The sequence below is a fragment of the Taurulus bubalis genome (genome assembly GCF_910589615.1).
Source record: "Taurulus bubalis genome assembly, chromosome: 20".
Classification (NCBI taxonomy): Eukaryota; Metazoa; Chordata; class Actinopteri; order Perciformes; family Cottidae; genus Taurulus; species Taurulus bubalis.
The window spans coordinates 2,688,548-2,715,397 of record NC_136608.1 but is presented as its reverse complement, the minus strand read 5'-3'; the positions used below and the strand labels follow the sequence as shown (position 1 = coordinate 2,715,397).

At 45.2% G+C, this 26,850-nt stretch overlaps 1 protein-coding gene across 1 annotated transcript; it reads left to right on the top strand.

Moving 5' to 3' along the window:
* Positions 1-9,845: 9,845 nt before the first annotated feature.
* mkln1 (muskelin 1, intracellular mediator containing kelch motifs) lies at positions 9,846-24,945 on the top strand (the record flags this gene model as incomplete). The annotated part of the gene is made up of 18 exons (XM_079236313.1): positions 9,846-9,925; positions 10,936-11,005; positions 12,996-13,138; positions 14,019-14,107; positions 14,876-14,985; positions 16,044-16,236; positions 16,375-16,452; positions 16,700-16,765; positions 18,169-18,281; positions 18,380-18,592; positions 19,163-19,384; positions 19,512-19,641; positions 21,333-21,480; positions 22,172-22,286; positions 22,572-22,711; positions 23,801-23,903; positions 24,238-24,292; positions 24,824-24,945. 18 exons carry the CDS (start codon positions 9,846-9,848, stop codon positions 24,943-24,945), a joined length of 2,190 nt encoding a protein of 729 aa, XP_079092439.1.
* Between the last annotated feature and the right edge of the window lie 1,905 nt (positions 24,946-26,850).

The window sequence follows — 26,850 nt, the reverse complement described above, 5'->3', positions numbered from 1 at the left end:
CTGCAGCTCTCGCTCCTCCTCGCCTCCAGCGTCACTTCCCCTCCCCGGTCGGCTGTCATGTCAACACAAGCACACCCTGCTCACAGGCGTGCTCTCACATACAAGCTCAAACGCAGCCGTGCACACACACACAGACACACACACACACACACACACACACACACACACACACACACACGCACACATACACACAGTCACATGGGGGCTGCTAATTGCGACCACACAAACCCAGCGGAAATACAACTTTCACAGCTGGCTGTTTGAGGCGCATAATTCACAGACAGAAAAAAAAGAACGATTTACTTCAGTTTTTCAGCAAATGCACCCCAGAGAGGGGAAAAAAGAAAGTAATGGGCTTCATTTGTCAGATTAGCCTCTGATGCTGGGGTTACAAATAGCAGCGATGTTTTTCCTGGCTGGTGACGAGAAAGGAGAGAGCAGGGAGGACGAGCATGGAGGGAGGACGGCTCAGCTGCATAAATTGAGCAAAACAAGACAGGGGGGGGGAATTGGTTTCATCGGCCATTTACGCAGCCGAAGGAAACGAGGAAAACACAGCACACGCTCATTTGTACCCGAGTGAAACAGATCTATTCGTTTGAGACAGGGCGAGCATACACATCTGACAGACGTCACGTACAGCCTGTGATGCAGATGGGGAAAATCGGTCTCCAGCATGCATGCACCCACAACGACAACAGGCGGTTATCAAGGCCGGACTCCTCTGACACACTCCAGCCATTTCAAGCATGTCACCTATGTGAGGTTCAGGCTCACTGGTGGCATAACGTGCCAAGTTCTCAAGGGGGCGGAAATAACCACTCAGAGGTTTGAAAAGTTGGCTTTAAAAGGCTGATGGATTTGTTACTCGGCTTATAAGGCCAAACACAACGGGATTATTGCTTGTTAACGGGTAATACTGCAGGATTATTGCGATGTAGCATCATCATGCAAGTGCCGGAGGACGAGAACGCTCATGTTCTACCCTGCATGTCAGGCACATGGGCGTTGATTTGTTTACCGAAGAATGAAATTGAGAGAAAAACACATTCGGTTGGTTTCGACAAAGACAAAAGAAGAAGAAATATAAAAAAAGCAAAGGACGCAGGGGCGGAGGTGTGAATGTAGGCGACGCAAGCCCTTGAGTTCCTCCTGAAGCAGGAACCAGAGATTATATGAAAGAAGTCATCTGTTCCTTTCATCTCCAGGAACACTGGTGGTGACAGCATTGGTCCATAATGCATTACATAGTCCCTGTTTGGCTGTCACGTAATGCCCCAGCATAAATGTCCTGTTATAGCACCATTGACCTCACAAGTGGCCCAAACCTGTGGCACTACTGTTGTTAAATGGCCACAGGATGTACTTCCATATAGAATGAGTTCTTAAGCTTAAATGTGGGTTTCAACCCAAATATCTGTGTTTTCATTCAGTTTTCACGTTATATGGATAGTGTCTTTTCAAAATAAACTTCGGTGTTCACAGTAAATGTAGATTCCTCTCCTTATATGGAGAGTGTCTTTTCAAAATAAACTTCTGTGTTCACAGTAAATGTAGATTCCTCTCCTTATATGGATAGTGTCTTTTCAAAATAAACTTCCGTGTTCACATGAGAGGTACACTTTCTGTTTGCTACATATAATGTTTTTCCTTCAAAATAAACTTCCGCGTTCACAGGAGAGGTACAGCTTCCTCTTGCGTTGTTTTTTCAAAATAAACGTCCAACATAGATTTACTCACGCTTTAAGTTTACTTGGTCAGGTTAAGACAACAAAAGTTATGTCTAAGGAAAGATTGTGATTCGAATTAAAATAACAACAAAATGATTATGTTTGCTAAGTGGCATACAAGGCATCAGTTAAGTATGAACGTTACTTTACAAAACTACGGTAAAATAAGTTAATATTGACTTTGCTTCCATCGGGACAGGAACAGTTTACTGGGTGAAGGTCCTGAGATAGTGTAGTTTGTTTATGAGCTGCTTAAATAGGTCATGGCTGTACAACTGAGGACAATAACACATCAGAAGCCAAACTAAACAACTACAGATGAATTGGCAAACCTAATTATATGGGCCCGCTCCATATGGCTCTATATGGAATGGTACATATTGTTGTATAGTTGATAGTAATATTACCTGCATCCGTATCGTACCGCCTATTTTCATCTACGGAACATCTCAAAGATCCGGCACATCCTGTCTCAACGCGATGCAGAAACATTGATTCATGCATTTGTTACCTCAAGACTGGATTACTGTAACTCCGTATTATCAGGCTGCTCCGGTAAATCCCTTGGATCTCTCCAACTGATCCAGAATGCTGCAGCTCGTGTACTAACGAGGACGCGGAAGAGAGATCACATTACTCCTGTACTAGCTGCTCTCCACTGGCTTCCTGTAAGATCGAGAATCATAATTAAAACCCTTCTCCTTACCTACAAAGCCTTAACTGGTGATGCACCATCATATCTTAAGGACCTTATAGTGCCATATTACCCCACGAGAGCATTACGCTCACTGAATGCAGGGTTACTTGTGGTTCCCAGAGTGTTAAAAAGTAGGTTGGGGGCTAGAGCTTTCAGTTATCAGGCTCCTCTTCTGTGGAATCAGCTCCCACTTTCAGTTCGGGGGGCAGACAGTCACCTCATTTAAGAGTAGACTTAAGACTTTCCTCTTTGATGGCGCTTATAGTTAGGGCTGTTTTAGGCTTATAGTTAGGGCTGGCTCAGGTTTGCCCTGGTCCAGCCCCTAGATATGCTGCTATAGGCCTAGACTGCTGGACGACATCTTAGGATACACTGAGCTCCTCCTTTCCTTCTCTTCCTCTTTCGCTCCTCCTCTCCCCTTCACCTCTTCTTTCTCTCCTTCTGGATAAATGATTGTCTCTTCAATGCATATTACTAACTCTACTTTCTTTTTCCATGGATTCGTGGCTGCCTGGAACCAGGGGCCCTGCTGATGCAACCATGGCCCTGCTGATGCAACCATGGCCCTGCTGATGCAACTGGCCTGGAGGCGTCCTGCCAGCTGCCATGGCCCTGCTTTCTCCTCCCACTGCCCCTGGGATGCCCCTCCTCTCTACCTCCTTCTGCTTAATGGATCGTGGCTATCTGGATCATGGACCATGCATACTACTCATTAAATGAATAATGTCTGTCACATTCATGTAATGTGCTGTAACTTCGTTACGTTGTTCATTCTGGCCACATGACATCTATTGCTTCTGTCCATCCGGGGAGAGGGATCCTCCTCTGTTGCTCTCCCTCAGGTTTCTTCCCCTTTTTCCCTGTGAAAGGGTTTTACTATCTTTATTGGGGGAGTTTTTCCTGATCCGATGTGAGGTCCCGGGACAGAATGTTATGTGTACAGATTGTAAAGCTCTTGAGGCAAACTTGTATTTGTGATGTTGGGCTATATAAAATAAACTGAATTGAATTTAATTAAAGATGCGCGGAGGAAGGACGCCATCAACAAACTCCCTTCTAAAGAGGACTTTAATGCATTTCCTCTCGAACCCGTGGCCTGCTGCTCCTCCACACTTCTGTCTGCCAGCCTTCTACATCCCTGCTTCCTCCAGTCGGCCCGCAGCTGGGAGACGCATCTCCGGAACAGACGCGCGCGTTAACAGCCGCGGGTTATCCCCCCTCTCGCTGCTTGGGACCGAACACTGTCAGAACTCTCCGTGCCACATGCGCACAGATGTGACCGCCCCAGTTATGTATGAATCAGCAAAAATGTTGACCGGGGTGTGCGCGTGAACAAGCGCACCCGCGCGCGAGCGCGTGTGTTGGCACAAATTAGCCCGAGCAGCAGGCAGCAGGCAGGCAGGTGGTTTTCCTTTGTTTTTCCCTCACTGGCGACTATGGACACGTTCATTATGATGATGATGATGATGATGATGATGATGATGATGATGGTGCTCTTATGAAGACATCATTTACAACACGTGTAATCCCACTTTGCGCCATCACTGCTGTAAATGATGTCCCATATACACAGCATACTTTATATTTAAACTAGTCTCTCAGATTAACTCGTTGTGAACTTTCTGAAAAATGTCATACAAAATCCTAAACAACCTCACTTGTCATCGGTACTTTTAAAAGGAGAGACGGGAGGTTTCCAGCCGGACATCGGAGCACTTGTTCCTCGAGCTCCGGAACGAGGCCTTATTCCCACTTGTTTACTTCAACTTCAATTTCTATGTGCGCAACACCAGCTGGAATGCGGACACTGGCGCGCACACGGTGCGAGAGAGAGATCACATATGGCTCACGGTCGAGAGAAATCTCTCCTGCGGGAATATTGCGCTTTCCTCTCCAACAAAATACACTTTCCCCCCCCAAAAAAAACCCGCTGCGGGAGACGCGGGGGTCCTCACGCCGGGATACAGCAGACCGACCGTTCGCACAACGCAGGCGCGCCAACGCACCTGCGGCAAGCAGGACCGCGGAGCCGATCCCACATCAGCCCGAGCTATTAGAAATAACTTCACTCACGCGGTAAAGGCGCTCCTCTCCTGCTCCGGGACCGCGCGCTGATAGGCGACATCTTCCTCCTCTTTTAAAGTGCGCGTCATAGCTGGCAGGTGCAACTGCGAGCAGCGAGGTCCCGTCCGATGAGGTGCAGCGAGTCCGGCTCGGGATCGGCAGGGCTCGGTCCCGCGGTCCCTCCTCCCCGCATACGGCTGCTGGCTGCCGGCAGACGGCTGCGCACATTTGTGCCCCTTCTCCATCAGCCGAGAGCGCAGCGCACTCCGCCTCTGCGTTCCTGCCTTCTCATTATATCACGTTCATGTGACACGCTCAGGCCTCTGTCAGTGGAAACTTAAAGGGACCTCCCACGTGATGGCGCTCCGTGCGCGCTCACGACGGGCAGTGCGCGTCCCGGGGAAATAAGATGCTGCGCCCTTAATAAAAGTACACGAGAGGGCCGGAGACCCTTCAGACTGGTTTTACTGGGATCTTACCGGAATGATGGTGAAGATGACTCTGGCTAGTGACGTAATAATGATGCCAACATTGGGGATGAAGATGGCAAAGACAACTGTTATGATGAAGACTCTTGATATGATGATGATGATGATGATGATGATGATGATGATGATGATGATGATGATAGTGATAGTAGTGGTGATGAAGATGATGATGAAGATATCTCTCAGCGTTTGTGATAATGATGAAGACGGTGATGGTGAGAATAACTATCAGGGTATGTGATGATGAAGATCGTGATGAAGAAGAGGCTGATGAAGCCAGCTCATGCTGTATGGGCATCATCATAGGGGTGACTAACTTAGTGGAGAATCACTGCTGATCTCATGTCGCAGACAGACAGACAGACAGACAGACCACAGGTCAGGTATATCTATCATTTGTGATTTATCTTGTTTTTTATTTTTTTTATTTTGCACAATTCAAACAATAAAACAAAAAATCATAACAGAAAATGAATATCAAAGTGCAGGAAGAGACAAAAAGCCAACTGGGCTTATTTGACGCCTCCACCTATATAATATTTAAACATTTACAAAATTACAAACATACATTGAAATATGCATAAGAAAGACAACAAAAAGAAGAGAAAGAAAAATAATGTAGTCATCTCAAGTCTGTGTGTGCGTGTGTGTGTGTATGCATGTGTGCATGTGTGAGCGTAAAAGTCAGCATGGCTTGTGTTTGTTCAGGGATTTTGGATTAAACCTCTGTGGCAATTTCTAAGGAATGGTTACTAAGAATGTAGATATAACAGCTAAAACAAGAAAGAGAAAAAAAATAAGAAAAAAATAAGAAAAAAACACCAATACATAACAAACTCTTACGAAACAGCAATTAGAACAGCAATTGTTGTTATGCACAATTCCCCTCCAGAAGATGTGTCCACAAGAACGAAAAGACATGTTACACCCCCAGCCTCATTAAAACATTAGAAAATAGAGCGTCATATTACCTCTAGACCGGGTCTTTACTATCAGCTGGGATCTGCACTGGCTGCTAACTGCTAACTGCTAACTGGTCCTTCTCTGGAGCCGCTGCACGCTCTATACTCCCGGCAAAGCCGCCTTCCGATGATTTACACATTTGAAGTAATAATCTTTGAAGATGTTCATTTAAAGTCTCTTGCCATCGCCGAATGAGGCAACACAATGGTGATCGATGAATCGATGAAAGCCCTCGCGTCTTGCACTATTACAAACTTGGAGCCTGGGGGCAACATTCTTGGGTAATCCAAAAACACACAGGCTGCAATTACTAGGTGTCGCCAAAGAGAAGAACACACATCTTCGAGGCGGTAACTTTAAGGAGGATTTCATTATGCAGGACCGACCTGACCATCACTACGGAGCTGCTCTGGGATCCGTACAGTATGGCAAAACCAAAATCCAAATCAAATCTACACTTAAATATCCAATAAAAGCCATGTTCAGATTTACATTCAAGTAATACTAAAGAAACCCTTCTCATGTCTGGCTTTGCATTAACGCTAATGACACTTGAACCAGCGCTCTGCAATTTGCAGTAAGTGGAAGAAAGAGTCTGCCAAGGGCTGAACGCTGCACTTAACAGAAACGCCACCATCAGTCAGGAGCAGGTCCACTCGCAGATGACTCATCAGAAACTTTCACCAGAATGTCACAATGAAACCAAAAGTAAGGCTTAAGCATGCTGGGATGCACCATGCTGCTACTGTACCTCTCTCCTCACTGCCAATCTCAACTTTAACAAGTCATTGTTCATGACCCAAAGACATGTTCTTTTGCTTCTTTTCTTGAATCCTGTTGCTTTCAATTTAAATCATCTTCTTATTTTCTTTCAACAACTTCTAGAAAATGCCTGAAGCTAGATAAACAGAGGGTTTTACCTCATTATTCCACATACATCAAACATATATATATATAACAGGCCACTTATAATACAAAGCTGGTACAAGGATATAAACACATTCATGTAATTGATAAACTGTCGTGTCGTGAGCACTTTTGGACTTGACTTTCTCCTCAGAGGGTCTCGCTGGTAGTCCAGACCGGGTGATCATACCACAGGTCCGGGTGATCATACCACAGGTCCAGGTGATCATACCACAGGTCCAGGTGATCATACCACAGGTCCAGGTGATCATACCACAGGTCCAGGTGATCATACCACAGGTCTGGGTGATCATACCACAGGTCCAGGTGATCATACCACAGGTCTGGGTGATCATACCACAGGTCCAGGTGATCATACCACAGGTCCAGGTGATCATACCACAGGTCTGGGTGATCATACCACAGGTCCGGGTGATCATACCACAGGTCCAGGTGATCATACCACAGGTCCGGTGAACAGAGGTCGGGGTGATCATGCCACAGGTCCAGGTGATCATACCATAGGTCTGGGTGATCATACCACAGGTCCGGGTGATCATACCAGAGGTCCAGGTGATCATACCACAGGTCCAGGTGATCATACCACAGGTCCGGGTGATCATACCACAGGTCTGGGTGATCATACCACAGGTCCGGGTGATCATACCACAGGTCTGGGTGATCATACCACAGGTCTGGGTGATCATACCACAGGTCTGGGTGATCATACCACAGGTCCGGGTGATCATACCACAGGTCTGGGTGATCATACCACAGGTCCAGGTGATCATACCACAGGTCCAGGTGATCATACCACAGGTCCGGGTGATCATACCACAGGTCTGGGTGATCATACCACAGGTCCGGGTGATCATACCACAGGTCCAGGTGATCATACCACAGGTCCGGTGAACAGAGGTCTGGGTGATCATACCAGAGGTCCGGGGGTCTCAGAGGCTGGAGGACCCCCTGAGGTTTGAATTAGAGCGGATTACAACTCTGCCAAGAAAAGACACCTCTCTACCTTCCCCGCCTTCTTTTTGTGTGCTATCTGCTCCACGGATCAAGTGACACCGCCAACTAAAAGTGGCTCCTTTTGAGGAGCTGCAGATTCTTTGAGAAGGTATAAAACAGAAATCCAAAGCGCGCTTGTATATTAAAAGACATTTATCGTGTTTACAGAATGTCAAATGTGACAGATGGTGACCAGACTACAACTGACTTGATGGTCTTACCTCAAGGTCCATTTAGCAGCTGTTGATCGTATCACGATCCTCTGCAATCGATTGATGAGATTCTGTCTGAATTTTATTATTTTACATGCTGCCTCTTGCCACCCCATCATTATACATAAGGAGTTCATTTAAAAGTTTAAATAAATAAGCAAATGAGAACACAGGAGATTATAATGAGGCAGAGTGGTTACAAAAAATATCTGAATATTGATCCTGAAAGCTTGGTCCTTTGTTACTTTAGCTCTTAGTAAAATGGACTTTAGGGCATCTTATACCAAATAAAATGTTTGGGAATTGAATATAACATATATATATATATATATAAAAATAATTATTTATATACTGCAAATGTTGATCTTCACAGGACAGGGGAAGTAAAAAAGTAAAACTTCCAGTAAAAAGAGGTCCAGTTAACTGGAATGAAGCTGCGTTCACATTACTCATCAGATGATTCATCCACACTGTGAGCGATCAGTGACTGGACATGTAGTGAAACCCTGAGATCACCCAGAGAGGAGCTTTTAAAAGACGGACCACAGCACATGGGCTGTCTTTGTTTCAGAAAAGAACCACTGCAAAGTTAAACCGATCTACAGGCCAATAATGGCTCGTACATAACATCTATTAATCCACTTTATGACATCACAAGGCAGGACCCAGCAGGGCGAGATCGGACAAGACGAGACGGGGCTTGAAAGGCTACAGGATACAATAGGACACGACAGGACAAGACACAACAAAACAAGGCAAGACGGGGCCTGACAGGACTTGATAGTAGGCTCGATTAATGGGTGACATTAAAATGTCATCGGAGCGTAGCAGTGTGCAACATTTATAACAAAAGAGCTTGGCATCCACTTAGTACAGTTACCAAGATATCTCTGGCTGTGTGAACATGTACAAATGTAAGTATGCATATTCAGCAGATAAACAGTTTGTTCAAAGATACAAAGCACACTCACTTCATCAAGTATTCTTCTTTAAAACTCAAGAACTTCCCATGCCTCTTGTTCAAACAACTGTCTCTAAAAGTTACTGCTGTGACCATTGCATCAATATGTTCTCCCTCCAGTAATAAACGGTCCACAACAAAAGAACTGGATTACCAACCACACGGCATGTAAGTAGTACTACTGGGCCCTTCATTAAAAACCAAGGTTCACTGTGTGGACATGTAGTGCCCTCTTAAGATAACAGGCCTATCAACTGACATGAAGGGCCCTTACGTGTCACTGCTTTCTTCCTTGAAGTTGAGCCTCTGTCTTGAAGAGTAGTCCTGTGTCAAAATCAAAAACCAAGACTTTTACTTTCTTATTTTTAGCCTACAAAAGGCCCAGCAGCTCATTCTTGCCTCGAGGCAGGTGAATCAGGCCACAAAGTGACAGGAGAGGAGGGTCCTATGTATCTGAACACTGGTTCTGGAAAGATAAATAACTGTTTAGCTTTATCAAATGTGACTTCAATGTTTTTTCCAAAGCTGTAAGCAAAATTATACTTTGATGTAGCCGCAGTAGTTAAGTTTTATTATTAGCGTTATATAATTTGGGAGCTGAACTCCTCTTAAAGTACAGTTTATAATATAATTTATATGATAATGTGAACATCTAATGTTATATTATCATGGATAGTCTGGCCTAACTATACTGTATCTAGTCCATTCTTCCCTGTACGAACAAAACAAAACAGGGTGTACTGTCTCTTTAAGGGCTGTCACCGCGCGCCCCTCGCTTGCCGCCCGCTGCTTGTTATTTTCTGCAACAAGATGGCTGTCGTTCCGGAGAGCAGAGTCCTCACTTTCAGCGTTTTTAAATGGAGCTCTTACTCCTCGACGTATTTACCCGAGTGAGTAACGCGCACGTCAGGTGGCCCGGCGTATGCGCTAGGTTTTATGGACACGAGTGGACTTTTATCGCCTCAATGAACCAATGTTTCTCCCGGCCGGCCCGACTGGCCTAGCCCGTCTGCGAGCCGAGCCAGCGGGCGTTAGCTTTGTTAGAGGCGGCAGGGGCGGTTGGTGTTGATACGATGGTGATGGTGGTACTGTGAGGCGTTTGTGGCACCTTTTTAAAGAAGAATTCTATGTTCGAGGAGATGACATTAATTTATTTCGTAACGTGTAGTTATTTATATAGATCATTACACAGATAACAGTTGGTCTCTTGTGCACCGCCCCTCCGTTAAAGGCACACTTTGGTATATATGTCCTTCTTGCTCGCTTTTGGATCAGCAGCCCTCATTACTTTGGCCTGCCACCAGTTCAGAAAAATCCGTTTCAACCAGTTATAACACGCCCGCATTTTTCTAAATTGGATTCAGCAGTGTGAGGTCCGGCACCTTGCTTTGTAGAAAACGAACGTCCCCTTTACTTCGGCGCTAAAGTAACTAGCTGCTGTTATCTAACCAACAGCTACTCAGCTTGTCCGCCGGCTACTTGCTATTTGTGTTATTAAAATGAACGGTTTTATGGATAGAGTACACAAAACACACTGTAAATGGCACAATGTGTAGGAGAAGTCACGCATAGTTTCAGAGCTTTCGCCTGTTGCTGGTTCAGCACTACAGACACCGGCTAGCTGTGGCTAACGTGAGCGAGCTAACAACAACTGCCCGCTAGTTTACCTGAACTGAACTAATAAAGTGACTCCTTTTTGAAAGAGCACAATCTGGCCGACACACGCACACGCACACGCACATACACACGGTTATTCTTCCCCCATGGTTAAATTGTGATCCTGTGTCATAACCTCCATTGAACACTGTCTGCTGGGTCTCCAGTGTGTTACTGCCGTGATGTCCCACGGGGTATAAGTTAACTCTACCTTTCTTTTGTGGGTGTTTTTTTTTTTTTTAAGGAATATCTTGGTGGACAAACCTAATGATCAGTCTTCCAGGTGGTCTTCTGAAAGCAACTACCCTCCACAGGTAGGCCCGCTGCTGCTTCCACAAACTGTCCCCTTCCCTTGACTTGTGTGACAGGAGAGTCGTTGGTGTGCTATAGAGCAATCTATGGAAAGGTCTCAAAAAGGTTGAAACAGATTTTAAAGTGGGCCAAGGACGGGGTTGAGGGAGCATAGGGCTTAATGTGGATGGACAGAACAATCATCAGGTACTGAGTAGGACTTTCCTTGATTATTGACAAACACTCATATGATTTTGTCGACTTATCAATTAGGTGATTTAATTCTCCAAAGAGAATTACACAAAAGCAAAACTTAAAAACTACCAGAGATGTGCTCATACTTTTCTTTGAAACAAGTCAGTCAGCAGGATAAAAGCACAAAAAGCAACTAATCAACAAAATAAACCTCAGTCGACTAAGACCAAAAGTCAACTAATGGACCAAGAGAGGGTGCTCTACGACTGAGGGCGCTTAGGGAACATGGGGGCAAGTTGTTTCTCATTGTGTCTCTTGAACTCATTGACTGACTACAAGCCGAGTTTGAGGTTGAATCGGAAAGTCTGTGTTGTATGTTGAGAGGAAATGAAGCATTCACAGCAATGGTTAACCACTCACCAGGTTGAGCACCCTAGTCTCCAAATCCTCCCGCTATTTATCTGTCTAGCAGCTGGGTGGCAGAGGGAGGGCTGAGAACAATAGACATGAGCAACAAAACAAATATGCAGGAGGACTTCATAGGCAGAGGTTTTACACTGTCAATTTTTTTATCTCAACATATTATTTGCTGAAAACTCAAATTCAGATTTGCAAGCAATGAATTACAGTGTGATTATTTAACTATTTCCTGTGCATGTCCCATCTGTTGGTATTTGCCAGTATCTGTTTTCAAAAGCAGAGAACTGAAAAGCATAGTTGAGTGAAGCTACAGAATAGCTATCAATATGGAGTCATTCAGATATTGGTATATGCTGATATGTATGTAGTCATTTAATTATGTGCCGCTTATTACAACTGGAGCGCAATCAAAACACCATAGTACTTAAAAAAATACAATAGAATTCACTTCTTGAAAAAGTGTAACCTATTCTTCACCATCATTGATTTGTACACACTTAAAACAAAGTGCATATTGCTTTTGGCTTCAGAAAACTAAACAAGACGGTGAACTTTACTCAGAGGTTAAATGTTCCTCCATCAACCTAAGGAATGGTTTTGTTTGGTTTTGCATGTCAAGATGACCACCACATAGGCTTATATACACATATATTATGTGTATATGTGATAAATACTAAATTCATAATTCATGTTTAGTTATAGAAAGGGATAGGAACTTACTAACTTATATTTACTTCATTTAGAATTAGCGGTTTCCTGTTTTTCTTTTAGTTTTCTTTATTAACTGTTCAAAATAAATATATCTAATGCAATGAAATCAAAGTGTGTGCCAAGTGATTATGCGTAGAACACACAAGTCGTGGTGGGAGGATCAGGACGTGCTTAAGCATGTTGACTCGTGACACACTGGGGTCAAAGAGCCGGATCAATACCTCACAGAGGAGTCAGAAGTCTTTTATTTTCCCTCCATTATGTGGAAGGACTCATGAGTGACAACGGTCTTTATTAAAGTTTCATCCCAGTCAAATGAATATTGATAAAGAGGACATAGACTGATGTGATATCTATGTATCTAATGAGTGAAAACATTGGGCCCTGGTTGCTTCCATGTCCGGCCGGTTGTCTCCACTGGCTCTGGCCTGATGGCCGCTGGGTGATTTGCAGTAGATTTCCTGGCTTGTTAGAGCACCAGTGACTCGTGGATGCGGCTCATAGAATGTGTGCAACTCCACTTGCCTGACACAGTAGATGGACTTCGCTGCAGTCATTATAATAAGACAAGGAGGCGGTGGCCGGAAGCACAAGCGGCTTCCTGCTGTCCGCCACACACTGCTGGAGTCATAACTCTGCTCTTGGCCTTCAGGCTTTTTCATGACTCCTGTCTTCTTCTCTCTCCAGTTTTTAATCTTGAAATTGGAAAGGCCGGCGATTGTTCAGAGCATCACCTTTGGGAAGTATGAGAAGACTCACGTGTGCAACCTCAAGAAGTTTAAAGTGTTTGGTGGGATGAGTGAAGAAAACATGACAGAGCTTTTGTCCAGGTGAGATGAAAAGCCAGTCCATGATTATTACAGTTTGATGCCGCTACAGTGACAAATTACAATGCCATTTGGAGCATTTTCTTCTTCTTCTTCTTCTTCTTCTTCTTCTTCTTCTTCTTCTTCTTCTTCTTCTTCATGTGTGTTTTTCTGATATGTGTAAAGCTGGTGGTGGGAGGAGAACAATATGAAGGTTGGGGTAGTAGTACCGGCAAGAACATCAATCTACTGTCACCACTGAATATAGTTCTTTATGATATCCAACGTTTTCCCTCTCGGTTGCATTCCTTCAGTAATGGTGGGCCGTTGGCGACACAGCAATATCTAGTGCATAATATCGACTGTGATTATCACATAATGACCGCAATCTGGATGAAAAAGTTGGGTCAGTGTGTCCCTAGAAATGTTTTGGGCAGAATTGGTTGACTTTTAATTACATTCTTGTGATGGCAAGATCATACATTTCTGGAAGAGCTGTATTGTGGGGAAGTAGAAGAAACAATTCCTTCTGCTTTTTTATTAGCAGATCTGAATTAAGATGACCTAGTCATGTTTAAAAAAACCTGCATAAATGCTGCTGTAGCTGCTGACACTGGGTTTATTCTTCCTCAATACCATTCGGAAACTGAAACGGATGCAATCAGCACAGAAAAGTTATCTTTATAGGTGATTTACAAAATCCAGTTTCCCTCCATTACCACACTGCCTGTTAGTTAAAGAAGAGGAGGACGGATTATAACTGCCAATTGGTTAACAGCCAGATTTAGACAACTGTCCAAACTGTACCGGCATATGGATGCAGTTGGCAGCTCAACCACTAATGTCATTTGTGAAACAGCTGCGTCATCTTCTCTGTTTTGTTTTTCTCCTCTCTCTCTTCCAGTGGCCTTAAGAATGACTACAACAAGGAAACGTTCACCTTAAAGCACAAGATTGATGAGCAGATGTTTCCCTGCAGATTTGTCAAAATAGGTGAGAGCTGGTGTGGTTTGTCAAGTGTCTGCGGTTTTCAGAAGAGCCTTGACGTTACTGTGGGACGTTTTGGATGGCCTTCACTAAACGCTACGGCAACATGAATTCAGAACCCCCCCGTCAACGGACAGCGACAAATGGTGAATGTAGTGCCCTCTTAATCAGGAAACGGAGTGTGAAACTCAGCAATATAACGCAATGCGTCAGCAATAAGTCCAGGCGGAGCCAAGCAATTTAAAAACTAGTAAAGAAGAACTTTAAAAACTGGTAAAACCATCTGGCTTTCTCCTTGTTGGTGTAACTAAGTAGACTACAATCATTAATCATCACATTAATAGAAGTCGTTTCCTGAATTGTCTTACAGCTTTTAGGTGGTCAAAATATGAAAGTTTGATTTCTAGATGACGAGAGAGAGAGCAGATGAAAATGCCCCACCTCCCCCCACGCTGTCGTTCCTGATGGTCGGATGTGTGGCGCTGTCCATGGTGCTGATCATGCAGTCGGCGCTGTTTTAGTGACTTTGTTTTGCGCTGATGACTCACTCGGCCCGGACTGATTGTGTCTGTGAGACGACACCACTATAGCATACGTTGCATACGCTAAAATCAGAGTTTGTGTTGTAGTTAAGATATACACTAATTGTGGCCCAATATTGTTCTTGGGGCCGGTGGTGCAAATATCTGGTACTACATCATGGTTCCATTGGTGGTTTCTGTTGGTCTCAGCATGTCTGTCTTTTGACACATCTTCTCTTGCTCTGGGTCTCAGTGCCTCTGATGTCTTGGGGTCCCAGTTTTAACTTCAGCATCTGGTACATTGAGCTGCACGGTATCGAAGATCCCGATGTGGTGCAGCCCTGCCTTAACTGGTACAGCAAGGTAAGTCCCAACAACCAAACCAGGGAACGTAAAAGACTCAGCAGAAACACATTCATAAAGTGTATTCACTTGTTGTCCCGTTTCAGCTCTATCAAGATGAACTGAATCTCTACTCCTTCACGTCATTTATTAAGACCAGAATCACTGCATCATTACACATTTCAGTTTGACCCCAGGCAACACTTTCTGAGCAATTGGTAACTAAATAAATGCAAACTTCTTATCTTCTTATGCCCATATATCATAATGTTTTGAGTGGGATGGAATTATAGGCCCACGTCTCACATGGCTCTGATGGAAGTGGCTTTAGTGCGGCTGGGTGTTGCTTCTTTATGCCGAGGAAAGAACAATACCTTTTTTAATCAATCACTGATTCACTGATTGTTCTTTTCCATTTAGCAAGATAAACCTAGCTTCTAAAAGGTGCTAAATTCCAAACTCGGAGCACTAAACTATCATATATTATCTATGTAAAGACATAGTGGAGTCGACTCGGGCCCATTGTTTTGTTTTTATAATTTTGAAGGCTTGAGTTCGGCATTTGGTCCGTCTCTAAATCGGAGCTTCTTCGTGCTTCATTTATAGGTCGCGTTGGCGTGTTGATGCATGTTAGTCCCAGTGTGTGTGCGCCCCATTGGCTAGCTAATCGCCACCATTCTGCACTGCAGTTCCAGCTGATAACGGCGCCCCGACCCGACCCCCTGCATTGTTATGGAAACTACAATATACCATCCTCCGGTTCGCCCTCTGGTTATAACGGTTGACTCTGTCAGCACCGCTGCTGTTGTTTGTGCCGTTAGCTGCTGGCCGCCGGCTCAGGCAATCATCTGTATTTGGAATTTAGCACCTTTTTAAATGAATCTGTGCTGTCTTAAAGATAAATGAGCTTTTTGAACCAAGCTTTTGGTGTTCATAAGTGTGACCTAAGTTCAAACGGGACTGTTGTCACGCTTCGTGAACTGCTCCAGACACGGTGTGGCTAACAGCTGTGGGTGGTGCTTGTGCAGGGATTCCAGCCCATCGCTGCTATAAATCTGCCCGCATCTCTTTCCTCGCAGTACAGAGAACAGGAAGCCATCCGCCTTTGCCTCAAGCACTTCCGACAGCATAACTACACGGAGGCCTTTGAGTCGCTGCAGAAGAAGACCCGGATAGCGCTGGAGCACCCAATGCTCACCCACCTGCACGACCGGCTGGTGCTGCAAGGAGACTTCGACGCCTGCGAGGAGCTCATAGACAAAGCTGTCGGAGGTATCCTGCTCGGCCTGATGGATTCTAGAGTTCTTTAGAATCGTCAGTGGTTCCTTAATCATTTACAAATGTCTGCCTGGTTTCTGCTTGCGTTAATGGTGATCTTTGCCGTATTCCATCCTCTTCTCTCCTCGCTAGACGGTTTGTTTAACCAGTATATCAGCCAGCAAGAATACAAGCCCCGGTGGAGTCAGATCATCCCGAAATGCAACAAAGGTACAAGCGCCCAAGAAATCAACCGAGACGACATGAACAGTGAGACCATCTCTTCGAGTGGGAGCTCTTCCCCATTTGTCGATCGAACGTTTGATACACTGTGAAAGCTTTGTGGTCGCTAAAGCCGTGCTCCCCCTCTGCTCCCCCTCTGCTCCTCCCATCGTCCCATTCTCTCCTCTCTCGCGTCATCCTCCATCCCACGCTCACACGCCACCCTTTGTCTCCTCCTCTCCTCTCCTCTAAGCAGGTGACGGCGACGACAACAGGCCCGGGATGAGGGGAGGACATCAAATGGTGATTGACGTCCAGACCGGTGAGACCCACGCAGCCAGTGTTATGACTCGGCAATGACTCCGACTCCATTACCGCTTAATTAAATTAACCCTCCCTCCCCGTCTCCTCCACCTCCAGCCCTTTCTCCTCCTCCAAAAACAAAACTGTCCTGAGGGCATTTCTCTTCTAAGAGCACATGAATCACAACTTGTTTTGACAGAAACAAACACGCGGCTATTCACATGCAGAACCCGTTCAGAGAGCTTTGATCCTGGGTCATTATCTTCCGTACTGATTGTCATGGAGCTAACTAGAGAGCCTGTGGATGTATTAACACAGAACATGGCTTTGGTCTCGTCACTTTTACTCCTGATCCTGATCTCGAGCCTCAGTAATATTTCCGTATATTGAGTTAATTATTATAGATTGTGATCTCATGCTGGAATGCTGTGTCATTCACAGTGAGACGATGCAACAGAGCTTCAGCTCTTTTTAATCTAAGCCACACAGCTACAGCACACATTTATTCACAAACTTTAAGCTTCTTTTTTTTTTTTTACTCATCCCAAAACCTATTGATCGTTATCAGTGACTCAGTTTTAGAGTTGTAGCAGCAATGGCGCAGCTCATTTCCTCCGACACAAGTTTCTGATACAATCACAACACACACACTCACACACTCCCATGTGCCTGAGCCTCAGTGTCCTGTATTTGTACCAAACGATGATTTCACAGCACAGGCTGGCTATCTTATTAATAGGAGACGCAGCACACGTGTTGTAAACAGGTATCGGTATCGCAGTACCATCAATGTGTCCACACACCGTGTTCTCTTCTGCAGCGCTGACTCTGCAGTTACAAAATGTGTTTTGAGAATATTTAAACCAGAAGAGGGTTTAATGCCCCCAAAAAATAGACTGGCCCGAGCCGATTGAGTGAAGGAAACTATTTAATCATCATAAAAGGAACATTGTGACGTAAACCGGTTCGTGTTATAAATCTATTCCACCAATGTGTTTAAATAGTTTGCTCGAGCAAAACGTTCTTCATACATCCGGCCTGTCATGTGCACCACATTGATACATTTAACTTTTAAAATGTACTAATTGTCCTTTAGAACTGTAGGATGTTTCCAGAGATGAGCAACGTTGTTTCAAATGTACCCAAATAGTGGTGAATAAGATGTTTTCCCTAACGGAGCAGCCCACGGTGCACAGTGCAGCTGTGTCGTGTATGCAAGAATAATTAAACACTTTCTCTATCGACCAGATATCAGCAAACGTATAGATATTCAATAAACACATTTGTCTATAAAAACTGATTATTAACTGTGTGGGACAGAGGGATGTCAGTGCGCTGGAGTTCAGCTCGCTGCCTCCCAAAGCGGACTGCAGATCCGGGAGAGAAGGTTTAACGTAGTTCCGCTTGCCCGTTTCCCCACAGAGACCGTTTACCTGTTTGGCGGCTGGGACGGCACGCAGGACTTGGCTGACTTCTGGGCTTACAGTGTTCAGGAGAACCAGTGGTCCTGCATCTCCAGAGACACGGAGAAAGAGGTGAGTGGGGTCAGAAAGCATTGAGTAAAAAATGAAGAAGTGAACAAACACGGATGCTTATTGACGAGCGACTCTGTCGGTCCCCTGTGTGCCATCAGAGCGGCCCCAGCGCTCGCTCGTGCCACAAGATGTGCATCGACTCCCAGCGGCGTCAGATCTACACGCTGGGCCGGTACCTGGACTCCAGCGTCAGGAACAGCAAGTCCCTGAAGAGCGACTTCTACCGCTACGACATCGACGCCAACACCTGGACGCTACTCAGCGAGGACACGTCTGCTGACGGCGGGCCCAAGTTGGTGTTTGACCACCAGGTAGCTGGAAAATCCCTGACCTCTTATAGTTCATATTTCCAACCTACATTTGTATTTAGCTCGTGAAATCCACTCATTTAGTCAACCCTCATTGATGACAAAAGTTTAGAAACGACTCTTACAGCAGTTCTGTAACAGTTGATATTGTAGTGAGTGACCTAGAGCGAGCTGTACCCAGCATGCAGTTCGGTGGTGGTTTTGGACTAACAATAACGTCAGCTCCCACTGTGTGAGCAGCACATTAGCTGAGCAACAAGATGCGAGGGTCCCTTGTGTTTTGGTAGCGCTCAGAGCCAACACACACAGCCACTGTCGTAATGGTCAGGAAAATAGACTTTAAATGTCCGACGTTACCCAGAGCTCATTGTAATGTTCTAGCTCCAGGTTTTTAACGGCTAGAAAGAATTCTAGAAATGAAAAAAACAGATTCTAAGCGGATGTCAGTGGCATCTCAAATGGTTATCTTGAGCAGCATTCATTGATTAACTCGATAAAGTCGAGGCTAAACTCTGACCTAGCTCTCACCCTTCCTGCTTCGCTCCGTCTCCTGTCCCCCGCTCTCCCTGCAAGATGTGCATGGACTCGGAGAAGCACATGATCTACACGTTTGGCGGGCGCATCCTGACCTGTAACGGCAGCGTGGAGGACAGTCGGACGTCGGAGCCGCAGTTCAGCGGCCTGTACGCCTTCCACTGTCAGGCCGGGACGTGGAGCCTCCTGCGGGAAGACTCGTGCAACGCCGGGCCAGAGGACGTCCAGTCCCGCATCGGGCACTGCATGCTCTTCCACACCGTGAGTCCGGAATGCACATTTTGGGTTAATTTATTTAGCTGTCAGGGGAATTCCTTCCTGATCGAATCGAATAAGACGCAGTTAGCTTGGACGCTAATTCTGTTGTCGTCTCTTCTGTTTCCTACAGAGAAACCGCTGCCTGTACGTGTTTGGAGGTCAGAGGTCAAAGACGTACCTCAATGATTTCTTTAGCTACGATGTGGACGGAGACCACGTGGAGATCATATCCGATGGCACTAAGAAGGACTCGGGCATGGGTGAGCACACATTTATATTTATAGTCTCACTCCTATAAAGAAACGGGTTGTTCTGTAAATCTGAAGTTGTTCTTTTACGTCAAAACGGCTGCCGCTATTTTCTATGCACTCGCTCACACTGGAAAAACACTCGCCCCCTGTTTGAGTGCTTCTTTGCTCACTCATCGGACCAGTGCAGTGTAATGTGAAGGGAGGAAATGCCAGCTCAGCAAAAGTGTTTGACGCTCATACTGCACATATGCAATCAGAGAGACTCGTCTGCTGCCTCCAACGTGTCAAAATACTCACAATAGAGCGAGTCAGAGCGGGCTACAGGATGTGAACCTTCTCTGCTCGGATGGGTTCAGATACAGCCTGGTATTATATTAGTAGGATTATACTGTATACACGCACAATAAAGCACACGGCTCTAGTGGATTGTCTAGAACCAAAGCATTTATCAGTAACTGTGCCTGGATATTGTGTTGGTGCTGCTAAACTGTTCACTATGGAGTACCAGTGCTAAGTACTTAGTTCCACTGTAGTATCTTTTTGTAGAAAAAGCAGATCTGAATGAATACAACAGGAATGCAGAACTTCAGTATTGACTGTCTTGCGAGAGGAATTGAACAATTCAAATGCGTGCGCCGGTGAAACGGATCAAGAAAGAACAGAATGTGTCTTGGCAGGAAGGAAGCACAAATTGTTCTCTCATAATCAGCCTCGCATGTTGCCGTGAGCAGCAGCAGCAGCAGCAGCAGCAGCAGCAGCAGCAGCAGCAGCTCCTCGCCACGTCACTCCTGACCGCTGACCTGTAACCCAAGCTGGGAGCTTTGGTCCGGTTAAGCTCATTGTTGGTATATCTTTAATGAATTCCGTTTCTGCCATGTCAGTGACGTTTGAGGTCTAGTCTCTGTTGCCTCCACGGAAGAAAGAAAATGTCCTGACTTGGCTCAGTTATGTGTTTTCTCCCGGCTTTCTAAAGAGCGTAGAACTGGTCTTCAAATGTAAATCAGTTGAACCAAGTTGTGCCTCACTTTTAAACATGTGTTTGACATGAGATGAGACTAGACTAGACACAGTATTAGGTGTGTAGAGTAGCTGCTCCGTGAAATCTGCTCTCCTGATATAGGTCATTGCATATCTTTATCGATACATATAACTTATATGTTTTTGGTGATTCAATAAATAAATAGTCCACGTGTTATAACCACACGGTAAAGCCTGTTTACTCCTGACAAATTAATAAGAAATAAGTATTTTCTCATTGAATTAAGACTTCAAATATAAAATAATCAGATTTTCTGAGACATTTGAGTTGTTATTATACTATGTCACAACAAATGAACCATAAATCAACAGATTGACATCCACTGTTTACATTTCATTGAGGCTCTCAGTTCCAGGAATGCTGCAAAGTGTTGACCTCCACAGGGAATTGATCCCACGCCCATCGGGTTGCATTGGCATGCTGTTCAGTCCCTCTCTGCCGGGCCCCGTTGCCATGGTGCCCTGTTGCCTTGTTGCAGAGTAGCTTTCTTCACTTCCGTTAACTTGACTTTTTAGTTTTTTTGCGGAGACGGACGTTTTATTATTTATGGCGCTTGTCAAACTCGTCAACTCCGCTCTTCTCTCCGCTGCGGCGGCTGGACGAGGAAATGTTTGTGTTTGGTTCCGCGTCGAATTCACGGTTGCCGTTGTTGCCGCCGCAGTGCCGATGACGGGCTTCACCCAGAGGGCCACCATCGACCCCGAGCTCAACGAGATCCACGTGCTGTCGGGCCTCAGCAAGGACAAGGACAAGCGCGAGGAGAACGTCCGCAACTCCTTCTGGATCTACGACATCGCCCGCAACAACTGGTAGGAGAGGGAATGACACAATGACACACACACACACACACACACACTGCGCAGCAGTTGTGATCATCGCCGCAGCCGACGCACTCGCAGGAAATGCTTTCTCTCACAGCGGCTCTTGGCAGCTGAGATCTCCACCGCAGCAGAGAGCGAGCATGCAAACGCAACACTCTTCGAATATTTTTACACAAATAATCACACATCGCCGCGCTTCCTGACCTCTTCACACAATCACCCAGCCCTCCACGAGGGAACGGCATGTTCCGTGTGTGTGTGTGTGTGTGTGTGTGTGTGTGTGCGCGTGCATCCTGTTTGGATCAGTGATGGTGAAAGAACAGGCCGTTAGGCTGCAGCCCTCACTGTTCCAGTACATTGACTTAAGGAGCTGTTCTTGTGCTCAATGTCCAGTGAAATAAGTCAATGTGACACGTGTGCTTGTTTCTCTCCACAAAGTGTGTGTGTGTGTGTGTGTGTGTGTGTGTGTGTGTGTGTGTGTGTGTGTGTGTGTGTGTGTGCACGTGCAATGAACTGCATTTGTTGAGCAGCTTTTCTGTGAGAGCTTCAGGAAGTGTTCAGTCTTTTCGTCACTAATGTAAACTTGCTTCCGTGTGTGTGTGTGTGTGTGTGTGTGTGTGTGTGTGTGTGTGTGTGTGTGTGTGTGTGTGTGTGTGTGTGTGTGCGCGCCCCTGCTCAGGTCGTGCGTTTATAAGAATGACCAGGCAGTGAAAGAAAACCCAAGCAAGGCTCTGCAGGAGGAGGAGCCGTGTCCACGCTTCGCACACCAGCTGGTCTACGATGAGATGCACAAGGTAGCACACACACACACACACAGCCGAGACCCGTGCGCACTCTGATTTGTCGCACACAATCTCACGAGGAACAATAGTAACACTCCAGAGCACTTTTTGAAGTTTGCACGTTTGCAGTCCGATTACACCGTGATGACATCACTGCTTTGTACGTTGTGTGTGAATTAGCAGGCAAATAAATAAGTGTAGCCATTGTGTAATATACCCAGTGTGTGTGTACGTACAGTACACCGTGTGTGTGCTTTACCTGTGCACATTGTGACCGTGTGTATTTCCTGTGTCCAGGTGCATTACTTGTTTGGTGGAAACCCCGGAAAGTCTTGTTCTCCCAAGATGCGCCTGGACGACTTCTGGTCCCTGAAACTGTGTCGGCCCTCCAAGGAGTACCTGCTGCGCCACTGCAGATACCTCATCAGGAAGTACAGGTCGGGTCCAGCTTCTTCATCTACTTCTTTATTCCCGCAGCCACTGAGCCAACGACACTCCTCCCACCACCTCATCACATGTCTTTGACTGTTATATATTTTGTTATGAGACTCAATACTCGTGTTATGAAACACATGGGTTATTTCCCATCACTGATTAAATTAAACATGAAATGATTCGTCTCCGTCCTGCTTGTCATTTAACCCTTTACAAGGGGAGCTCCCGTCGAGGTGGTAAAAATGTGTAGATAGATAGAGGATGTGAAGCCTCCATTTTCCCCTCCAAATGTTGCGTATGTATAGATTTCAATGGTTTCCAAATGTTTGCAAAACATTGGAAAGGTTATTTGCATGATATTGTTTAAATTGATGACTAGAACTTTTATACTATACATTTTTTGGAGCAAAAGGCTAAGACTGATGATGTAAAGTACTAAACTATCATAGGCCGTTATACAAAATTAAAAGATCATAGTTCAAATTCTAAATAGTTGTTTTTTATGTTTCTACATTCAGTTTTTTTTACACAAGTGAAATACTTTTATGAATGATTGTGGTTAATTGAGTTTCATAAATTGTTAGCTTAGGTTGTACAGATTTTAGGGAAATAATGCCTTTTTGAAGATGAATGGCTTTGCAGTAGCAAGAATAGAGTTGAAATGATTTCATCCTCACGTTGTTTTGCTCATGCTATCGATCGGTGCATCCTCAAAATGACACGATCAGGTCGATCCCTTTAGAAGCCATGTTCCCTCAATGCATCTTTATTTATATCAGAACAGACATGATGTAGATTAACAGAAGAAAGTTGGATGGATTCAAATCATTTACTGCAACTCAATTCATGTTTTCCACATTCGGTAGATTAACTGTTGCCTCAGATGTTCCTTCTTTTAGTTGGTTTACAGGAAGGACAAGCGTCAGTGGAAAGTATGTCATGTGACACCTTTGGACTTTGTAACGTCAAAGAGTGGCCACAGGAACCGGACTCCTGAGCTGTGGGATTGGTTGTGCTTTGCTGCCATCTAGTGGTTCCTGGTTGCGACTGCAGCCGCGTGGTGTTCACCTCCGTGTGTTTTGATTGGCCAGGTTCGAGGAGAAAGCCCAGTCAGAGCCGCTGAGCGCGCTCAAATACCTGCAGAACGACCTGTCACTGACGGTGGACCACACCGACCCCGAGGAGACCAAAGAGGTACCGGATTCATCTTTACGCATGGTTGTGTTACTTCAGTGTAGGTTGTTGTTGTTGTTGTTCTTATGAAGTGAGGGGGAAGCAAGAAAATGTGAGCGACGGTTGGGAAAATGAACCAGAAGGAAACGGTATAAATGTAGAGGGAAACAGTTCTGCTCTCATCTGTGTGCTGAGGGTGACCTGCAGCAGCAGCGCCATCTGCTGGTCATGTCTGTTAGTCCAACACACACACACACACACACACACACACACACACACACACACACACACACACACACACACACACACACACACACACACACACACATAGGCTAACCAACATGTCGCTTTACAGTTCCAGCTGCTGCCCTCGGCTCTCTTCAAGTCCAGCTCTGACTTCATCCCTCTGGGTAAGAACCCTGTGTGTGTGTGTGTGTGTGTGTGTGTGTGTGTGTGTGTGTGTGTGTGTGTGTGTGTGTGTTCTGATAAGATCAATAATCATTTCAGTAATCAGTGTCTCTGAAATAAATCATAATTTGTTGATTCCCGCATAGCACTTTAATCTTTAATTTACTTAACACATGTATGCATCAATAATTGATTTATTTGAAATGGGCTGTTCTGCTAATGAGTTTTCTTTCACTTTTGGTATTTTAAGTATATGATGTCGTTTGTGCTTTTACTTCAGTAGCATTTTTAATGCAGGACTTTTACTCGTAACGGAGTACGTTTACTCTGAGCTTTAGTTAATAAAAACTCTTAAACACATTGGTTGTATAAATATGAATAGTGATGACACGGCACAGACGTCCCAAGACGGGGTTCGTGTTTGAGTTCCACTTAGTTCAGTACAAATATATTTTATGGAACAAAAATGGACAGAAGTGATAATGAGTTGGCGAAACGTTTTTCATGCGTTGCTCTCCTCTTCCCTCCCTCAGGGTTCTCCGACGTGGACCAGACGTACGCCCAGAGGACGCAGCTCTTCGACACGCTCGTCAACTTCTTCCCCGACAGCATGACTCCGCCCAAGGGCAACCTGGTCGACCTCATCACGCTCTAGCCCCGCCCCCTACGACGCATTTCCCTTCCCCAGCGGAAACCGACTGAACGGCGTCCCATCCGTGCGCCCGGGTGGGACGGAGGAGACGGAGACCAGTTATTTTTCTATTCCTGAACCTGTCAGCTGGGATTAAATTGACGTCTGGAGCTCCGTCACACTGACTTCCTGCTGCCGGTGAGAGAGAGAGAGGTTAACATTTATTTTAGGTTTTCTTCCCCTCTGAACTCTGCCAAGTATCGCTTGTGTTTTTCATCTTCACTGGATTTTATTTTTCCCCCGGAAACATGATATGCACGCGTTTTGTTTTCATAGATTTTTCCTTTTAAGCCCCGCCCACCACGCCCAGTCCCCCGCAGGCGTCCAGCCACGTGTTCATAGGGACACGTGTGGCAAAAGTTTACTTCTAAATTCTTCCTCTGTTCTTTTGGTAACATTTCAGCATCTCCTGCAAAATCCTAACGTACACTTTCACTTTGGTTCGCTTCAAAAGCATTTAAACATGTTGTAGTAACAATAGAGGAATGATTCTATGAGATAAAGCTTAATATATATCTAAATATACCTTTATATATTGGTTTGGGTTGTAAAACGGGCTTTTCCCCCCCTTAGTAGTTAATGGACTTAATTCTAAATGGTGTACAGAATATGTAAATATACATATAAGGATTCTTTTTTAAATTACATTTTTTGGGGAGATTGAACCGATTCCGTGCTGGGTCATGTTCTTTCTTGTTCCTCTTTAAGAGTCAGGTCCACACACAGCAGCGCTCTGGCTCTACATTTAATTACTCTTCTATTTATTGGGAAGAATTGAAGCGGCTGCCGTGTGAATGAAGTGCTGCCAGTGTTGACTATCAGAGTGGGAAAAGGGCATTTTATGTCAAAGTGTGTTGACAGGATGTTCCTTCAGTGTGATGAAATAATTGGTGAGATTTTCCTCTTTTTATTTTCCCCCAAAAATCCCTGACGTCGGCCTGAATATATTCCTGAAGTTACAGTGAATTAAAGGGGTAGTTCTGATGGTTTGGAGTGGGGTTACATGAGGTCCTTCTCCATAGCCGGTACATTTCCTACGGCAGACGGAGGAGAAACAGACAGAAGTTCTAGCCGTTATCTCTCCTCTCTTCAAAGCCACAAGACTCCATTGACAAAAACATTTGACCTTCTGGTTACCGCTGCCTCTATCGGTTAGTTTTAGTGTTTGTGTGTGACTTTGGTGTTTTAAAGGGTTAGTTTGGCTTTACTAACGTCACACAATAACACAAACTAACTAACCGATGGAGGCAGCAGTAGAATAGAAGTAAAATGAGTCTGGTGTTTTGGATAAGGCCGAGATAACCGCTTCAGTTCCTTTTCAGAAAGGTCTGACAGCACGGATGTGAAACTATTCTAAATATGGTGTATGCTTAAACTGATATAGTTATTTGTAGGTATCTTAAAGACGCACACAGACGGTACATGGCTCTGCTCCCGTCTGTTTCTCCAAGCTACTTCTACTGCAGTAATACTCTCACTATGGAGAAGTTCCTCACACAGCCGCACTTGAAGCACTGTCCCTTTAAGCCGAATCAGCGTCCTCCATTACAACATGCTTTACCTCCATTGTAGCATCACTTAAAGAAGAATGAGGATCACATGTAGGGTTACGGGTGTTCTGTCTGAGAGTTTACAGCAAGTGTTCTTACGTGTGTGAGGACAAACAGTCAGATACTGCTCCAGTCCTCCGTGAGGCGGTGGGAGTTTACCTCGGCTGTCAGCCAATCATTGGCGCTCGCTGATCTCCCAAAGTGCCACTCCCTCAGTTCGCTCGTCTATTGTCTTCCATGACTCCCGGTTGACCTCGGTCTCCTACGTTCACCACGCCAGTCGCCTCCATCTCCGGGACATCTGCTGCGACCGCTAAAC